Source organism: Pundamilia nyererei, unplaced genomic scaffold (genome assembly GCF_000239375.1).
Source record: "Pundamilia nyererei isolate P.nyererei 1_Seehausen unplaced genomic scaffold, PunNye1.0 scaffold00098, whole genome shotgun sequence".
Lineage (NCBI taxonomy): Eukaryota > Metazoa > Chordata > Actinopteri > Cichliformes > Cichlidae > Pundamilia > Pundamilia nyererei.
The window spans coordinates 1,363,721-1,371,314 of record NW_005187499.1 but is presented as its reverse complement, the minus strand read 5'-3'; the positions used below and the strand labels follow the sequence as shown (position 1 = coordinate 1,371,314).

Below are 7,594 nucleotides of genomic sequence, written 5' to 3'. Positions count from 1 at the left end.
CACATTCGGTCTCTCACAGTTGAAGTGTACCTCTGGTACAAATTACTGACCTCTGTCATCATTTTAAGTGGGGGAACTTGCACAATCGGTGGCTGACTAAATACTTTTTTGCCCCACTGTAGGGTGTGTAATACCAGAGGCATTGTACTAGCTAAGTAGTTTTTTCCTGATATGTGATTAGTTTAACAAGTGGCCAATGTAAACCAAAGTTCTCCTGCTGTTCCAACTTATAAGCTTTCATCTCCCAACCCGGTTGGATGCTACAGCTGCAGGACATAAAATATCTTCTATTACTAATCTTCTATTAAGTCTAACTGGAAATGGGATCCATTTAATAGCTAACTGATATTTCTTCCAAAACATTAACATATGTCTTGCTATATGGATATTTTGAGCAAACCCTAATAGTGGGAAATAGTATGAGCAAATCAGTGAGCTGGTAGATGAAGGGTAGCAGATTCTGCCAATGGGCAGACCTTAAGATAATAACATTAATACTTTTTACCATATGATTATAACATGTGGACAGATTAAAAACAGCTGAATGCTTGAGGGCATGGTCATAAACCCAAATCCATGTGCAACAGTTTGTACATGTACAATACTTTACATCTTCTATAGCATCCTCTTATAGTATATTCTACAGTACTGTCTTATGTCATTGCCAGCTGCCAACTATTAAGAACAATGTGTAAACAACCAATGCTGATAAGTCACACACGCATGCCATCTCAAGCCCACATTCTTCTTTCTTTTAACCTAAAATGAATCAAATAATGCATTAAATTAATGATTCATTTGTAAAATGTTCCCCCACTTCTCTTTGTGTGGCCCAAAGTCAACCTGCTTTCTTATTAGAGTTGGATGTGTTTAAAATAACACAGCAAGCACATTTTAGTATCTGCTTTACAAAGTCTGCTTAGTAAGCCTCCTAAAGAAACGTAAGACCCAGGGTACATTAATCTTCAAATTACTGCATATTGTTTAATTGAGATTCGGTGTGAAGCCATGTTTGGCCGAGCTGGAGCTTTAAAGTAATTCCTCTATTTCCATTGTTTGCTTTAAACATTTAATGGCAGAGTCCAGGATCAGTGTCTGTGTTAAAGCATTAGACTTACCTGTAATAGAAGCTGGCATGTGTTTGGAAGCTAAATAGACAGCCTTGAGGGAAAAAAGGAGATCCATTCTGACCTTATCAGTGTTCTGCTGCCTGCCCTCTTCATTATTTGACTTTCGGCTTTTGGCCGTTGATGTTTCCTTGCTTATATTTGAAAGCTACTAGAATCCATGCCAGTAGTTTCCAGCCAGACTTCTCTTAAGTTTGAATGAATTAATCTACTAGTCTCAGGCAGGGCAGCTATTTTCATTTAGTTTTTTTGGCAGCTGCTTCCATCTGGAGTTAAAGTATGATGTTTTTGCTTCTTCTCCCTCTGCTGGCATTACAGGGTTTATTCTCTATGATCTGCACTGAGATATCTGTTTGCGCAAAGAAAGATATCCTCTCTTTGGACTTGTTGCAATCGAAGCAAGCAAACAGAGAAATTAAATGTGCAGTTTAACAAGTTGGCATTATTTTCAGATGCAGCATCTGTGCTTCTCCAATTAGAGTTAAATGACCTAACATAATGGGGCAATTAGTTAATGAAACAAGGACCCCCTCCCCTCCACAAACTGCAGCTGCAGCCACAACAAACAATTGTTTTGAGATCTGTTTGACCCACCAGATTCATACTGGGTTTTCTTTCACTGATTACCCCGACACTTACTGCCTGCATGATTTATGTGTAGTTAAGTGTCAGTATGCGTGTGGGTGGGTGCACTTGTGAAGCTTTTCATTTTCTTTGACTTAATCTGAGGCCAACAGACTCTCTGGAGGCAAAGCTAGTAAGAAGTGGCTGGATCCCTGTGGAGGAACTAATGATTGGCCGTAGTTTTGGCCTCAAATGCGTGCTTGAATACCCAGTACGCTCATATGCACATGCACACATCCATATTGTTACAATAGGTTGTTATATCCCTTAAATAGCCCCATAAAAGATACTAAGATTCACTCCAGTAATCTCATATTTCACAATTTCAAAAAATTTGCTTTCACAAAAATGGTCTCTGACATACATTGACACAAAGCACTGGCTCAAACACCAAAATACGCAGACACATGCACATGCACACACTGAAACTTTTGCCTTGGAAAAACCAGCCGCCATTGCCTGCTCCACAAGTATTTGCCGTCATAAAAAAACCTCTTTGCATAAAAGCAGTGAGGCATTATCTATGCAAATGTGACTCTTACAACTAGAAGTGCATTCTACATGTTGCACAAAGCCAAACTGATACCACACTGTAGAGCAGTCCCACTGTAGGTGCCTCAGATGCAGAACTGCGATTATATATCAGATTTTTCCCCAGTGGTCGGACCACCCCAGCAGCAAAGGAGTGGGTCGCACTGACAGGCTGTATTGTGCTTTAATTATATGTTTCCCGGCTCGTCTGGATAGCTGCTGCAAAGAAAGCCGGAGCCTTTGTATTCATTAACATGAGAAATAATTGCATTTCGAGAATGTAGAGATTGCACTGAGCAGGCTTCCTGAGCTGGTGCTGTTTTCGCCCTGTGAATAATCACAGATAGTGATGTTATCTAATATGTCTCTTACAACTTTAAGTCTGACCTGTACAAAGACTTAATGCGTTTTATAAATTTCTATCAAGTGTTGGGGTAGCTACTGTGAATCTATGCACACTCATTAGCCATGGAAGTGGTTACAAAAGTAGCAAGTTGCTCTACAAGGTGCTAAAAAGTGTCGTAAATAGCAAACTAGGAGCAACCTCTGGGCTGAAACATGAAAATAACAACCACGGCTAGATGCTAGCAAGCTAGCTAATTTCAAACATTTCAGAGCATTTTAATAGAATTTATGAGAGTGTAGCAAAGATTTATTGTGTAGTAGAATTGATTCAAGAAGTCTGAGTGAAGTCCTAGAATTTTCTTTGCCTTTTACTGTCACATATTACCAGGTATCGGTCTCTGTGCGCTACATCGTTACAATTTACCGATTTAAGTTGCTAAACAAGTATGCTAGCACAAGCTGAGAACATAGCATTCCACCATATTCTCTAAATAAAGTCAGTTATAAAATAACACTGAAAAATGTGAAAACTACAGAGTCAATTTCTACTGCTACTATTGCTAATACTTCCTCTCAGCACACTGAGTAGGGCGGGTTTATGCTAATGACTCTTTTATCGCCTTCGTTCTTTTTATTCCAGGGGAGATTCAAATGCTGTGAACTGATAGATGAATGAACAGCATCCTGTCTGCAGTGCTTGTCATGTGTTAAATATAACTTGAGGGCTTCCACTCAAGTGGTGTTGGCCTACTATTGTCCACGGCTATCAAACACCCATTAGGCTGGGGGCCAGTTGCCTGTCAGCTGTTGACATAACTTCACATTTTGATGTTAAACCACATCCGGAGGTTGAACTGATGCTGAGTGACTTATTTAAAGACACCGTCTTATTCTCCCGCATGAGTGATGTTTTCTTCGACCTCTCAATCACGCCCCCATTTTGGATGCACTTTTATCCCCCCCCATTTCTGCTTCCTCTTTTTGTTGTGGGTAGCCATTAGCCATATGGTGCAACAATGCGCGCATCAAAACAGAGGCTTAGGAGGGAAGCGCTTAAAATTGAAAGGGTGTTACTCTGTGAACATGTTGCGGAAGAAGAGGAGGAGGAGGGCTTTGGCTTGGCCAGCCTCTCGGTGTGACCTGGTGGGTTTGGGGGGGCTGGAGGCTGGGTGGGCATTGGCAGTGTCAGGGTGTAGAGACGGACGAGGATTTGGAAGAGTCAAGTACTGCTGAAAGGGAAGTTGTTGGTGGTCTGCAGAGTTGCAGCAGCTGCCTCTGAAAACAAACGGAAGAAATAAGGGAGACAGAGAGAAAGGGTGGGGGGGGTGGGGGTCCGGTGGAAGCCGTGTGGGCTCTTCACTTGTGGGCTCCTCACTTTTTTTTTCTTTTTTTTTCTTTTTTTTTTTCCTTTTTTTGTTTCCTGGCTTTAATCTGTTCGGAGAAAGAGAGAGGGAGTGCTTGGCCAAAGCCAATGGGACCTCCACGGGTCCCCCCCCTTTCCAACTTTACTCCGGCCAGCTAAACTAGAAGTTCGACACCCCCCTGTCCTTTCCACCATCACCACCACCATGGGTCCTCCTCTCTCCCACTTACTTGCTCTGTATTCAGCCTAGGTGCTGGAGTGACAACGAGCCATTCATTGTGGAGGTAGAGGGAAAAGACTGTGGATCTCTCCTGTGCGTGGTTTTTTTTTTTTTTTTTTTTTTTTTTCTCTTCTCTGGGGAGGTGATGGTGGGAGATGAGGGGGGGGGCAGTGGATGGCGGAGGAGAAGGTGGGAGGGGGCATATTCCTGAAATGGTGAAGTACGACAGAAAAAGGAGGAGGCGGGGAGTGAGAGAAAGTAAAAGAGTTAGAGGAGAAAGAAAGGGAGGGGTGAATTAAAGTAAGAGCGCAAAATGAGGGAGGAAGGGAGAGCGGGGTGGATGGAGGGGAGGCAGAGCTGGACTCACAGTGGGAAGGTGGGGGGGAGGGAGAAGGGAGAGAGAGTGGGCTACCATGCCGAATGAGCAAGAGAGGCGGAGAGGAAGCGGAGCTCCATCAGATGAAATGAGGTGAAAGTAATTCAGGCATTAATCAAGCCAGGGCAAAAGGGAGGGTATACTGTGTTTCCCCCCCCCCCCCTTTTCGCTGCGGAACTGAAAGCCAAGGTGTGAATGAAGGAGCCCACAGTGGCCAGCAGAGAAGCACCACTGGGTCACAGCATCAAATCATGTCCGAGTCGAACACCATTGCTGCTTCCACTGCGGACCAGGTCAGTTCAAGTTATCGTTGTTTTTTCTGGGTTTTTTTTTTTTTTTAATTTCCTCTTTTTTTTCTTCTGTTTTAAAAATTTTGTAACAGAAGCGGGCACGCGGATGTTTCTTCTCTATCAGGTGCACCTGACGCTTAAGCGGAAGGAGACCGCTAGGAATACAAAAGCTGAATCCCCCCCCCCAAAAAAAAGAAATCACAGGTTCAGGTCAGATGTATATTATCTTTAGATCCTAATTCGGAAGTAGTTAGAGGGAGTTTCTAAGAGCAACCGAGTGAGTGTGTGTTTCTTGGACTATCAAAGCAACGATTGTTTTGCCCGGAGCTGCCTGGACAACGGTACAGGGTCCTGAAAGAATTGAATTCATCAAGACGAGCTATTGTCTGCGCCGCCTTATTTTTCGGTGATCATTCAGGGGGTCTGTGACGACTCAATACCCCCCGCACCACGTGAGGAGGGGGACGCAGCTCTTTAAAAACCCGACCACGTGTGGCAGCCCTGAAAAGTTTTATAAGTAATTGCAGTGGGAAGTCCGGGCTAGCGCTGTGAGAGATGGGGTTGGTAAGGAAGTGGGCTGGTCCGCCGTGTGTGTGAAAGAGAGTGACAGAGTGGAAAAGCAGTAGCGTCCAGAAAGGGACGATATTTATACCCCCCAGCCCTCAGCAGCCCCCCTTTCCTCCTTCGAAAGCGCCTTTAATTGCACACTTTGGCACATACATCCTTTGCTCCGCTTCCTTTTATTAACTCTCGGCTGACTTTGAAACACTTTGAAACAATTAAATCCTCGGATCCGCTTAAGATAAGATATACAGTTATTTCTTACAGCAGGTAGAGACAAAAAGACGGGGAAAAAAAAGATGTGTGTGTTTTGTTTTGGGTTTTTTTTTTTTTTTTTTTTTGTGTGCATGTGTGTGAGCGTTTGACCTTGCTGCTGGCTTGTGTTGTTCGCCAAGTCCTTGTCTCCTGTTTCCGATTGCTGCTGTCAAGGCTGACTCAGCCTGCTGTAGCTGTGCAGGCAAATACACACGCTGAAAAAAACACATACAGACTCACACCTGCGGGCATATGCACACAAATGTTTCAAGTTATATGTGTTCTCATTCAAACAGGTACTTAAATTACTCACGTACACATCCACGAAAAAGGAAAAATCCTGGAGTGTAAGGTTTTGGATCAGAATTCTGAAGAAATCTGGACCGTCACAGTGTGTATGTGTATGCAGGTGGAGGCTACTTGGGTGGATGTGTGTGTTTGCTTGTTCTTACTGTGAACAATTCCCTAAAGTGGCATTCACAACTGACAGCAGTCCACATGCTAATCCGCTGATTCTGGACAGTTTAGGTTTGGTAGCACAAGCGCCACATTTCTCCCATAGCTTTGACTGACAGGACTTACTGGATCTTTCAGGACTTCCAAAGTAGGGTTGCCTGTGCATATAAATGCAGATTTCACTCCATTGCCCGTCGAAGTTAAATGCTGGCATCATTACCCGTGGAGTGCGAACTGAACTCTTAGAGTTCTAATTTGTGCATGTTTGCAGATCTGCCTGCTCACATTTGAAGAGAATTATAATTATTCATTCAGTTTTGATGGCAGACTCACTGTCATATTTTTTTTTCTTTTTGAATAGTGTTATTAGAAATGTAGAGTTTGCAGATGCTGCTTTTTGTCTGCAATAAAAGCTGAGGAGACGTGGTTTGAGTGTTGACTGAAAAAAAAAAAGAAACAAAAAAACAACAACCGTGACCTCATAGAAGCCCCCCAAAAATGAATAAAATACAAGTATGGTATCTGTTCATTGGAGCAAATGTGTTTGAGGTTTTTTCATTCTTTTTTTAATCGGCAATTAACAAGCCTACGAATGAAAGAAACCTGTTTGAATGTGATGTTCAGTATTTTATCTTGTATAAGGTAACGTCTGAAATGGACGATTAAATTTTAAAAGACAAACAAAAGCCTGTTAATGGTAGTTTATTAACAGTGTTCAGGAGATCGTTTTTTTTTTTTTTTTGCAAAGGCAGCCTCCACCACCAAAGTTGTGGTGCTTTCTTGAGCTGTCTGCATGTGCAAAAAGGCAGTGATAGCTCAGTGCTCGCACAATGACCATGTCATTGTGGATATATTTACCAAAATGTTCATTAAAACCCATTCAGAGATGGTGCTACACATGTTACAAGCTATTTCGCACACTGACTTGGTGACCATTCCCTCACCTGAACCCTGTATTTGGGAAGGCAGGTGTTGGAGCGCTAACATTCCCGCATTTCACCATAAATTGTGGGGTATTTGTAGTTCCTGTGAAGATTATGCATGTATGTAACTTTTTAAATCATTATTATAGCCTGAGGCTTATTAAAATATATGCAATATTTACAACCTGAGGTTGTGTTACCAGCTTGTAAATGCTTGTCATGCTATAAGTGTTAATTATATAGTGCTCAAAAAATTGAAGGAAGGTTTGAACCATGAGCAGGTTTTGCTTTCATTTTGGGTGTGATTTTGAATTCAGCCCTCAAAGGGTTGATGATTTGTTTTCAACACTGTCTCCTTTTGTATGTCAGTGAAGATTTTCAATTTGAAATTTTTATTCATGAAGTTCTGATGCGTGATTAAGTCATTTTTTAATTTCTTGAGCTGTGTGTGTGTGTGTGTGTGTGTGTGTGTGTGTGTGTGTGTGTGTGTGTGTGTGTGTGTGTGTGTGTGTGTGTGTGTGTG

General features: G+C 42.4%; 1 protein-coding gene across 2 annotated transcripts in view; it reads left to right on the top strand.

Annotated features, from left to right (window-relative positions):
* The window catches only part of slc6a9 (solute carrier family 6 member 9), a 73,505-nt gene that overhangs the window by 27,679 nt on the left and 38,232 nt on the right, over positions 1-7,594 (top strand). The window contains exon 1 of one of the 2 annotated variants that reach the window (XM_005740248.2): positions 4,704-4,879. The exons of the other annotated variant lie outside the window; for it this stretch is intronic. Coding sequence (XP_005740305.1) covers positions 4,838-4,879 — 42 coding nt within the window. The 5' untranslated portion in view covers positions 4,704-4,837. Of the gene's footprint in view, positions 1-4,703; positions 4,880-7,594 lie in introns of those variants that run through there. 2 annotated transcript variants of the gene reach the window in all.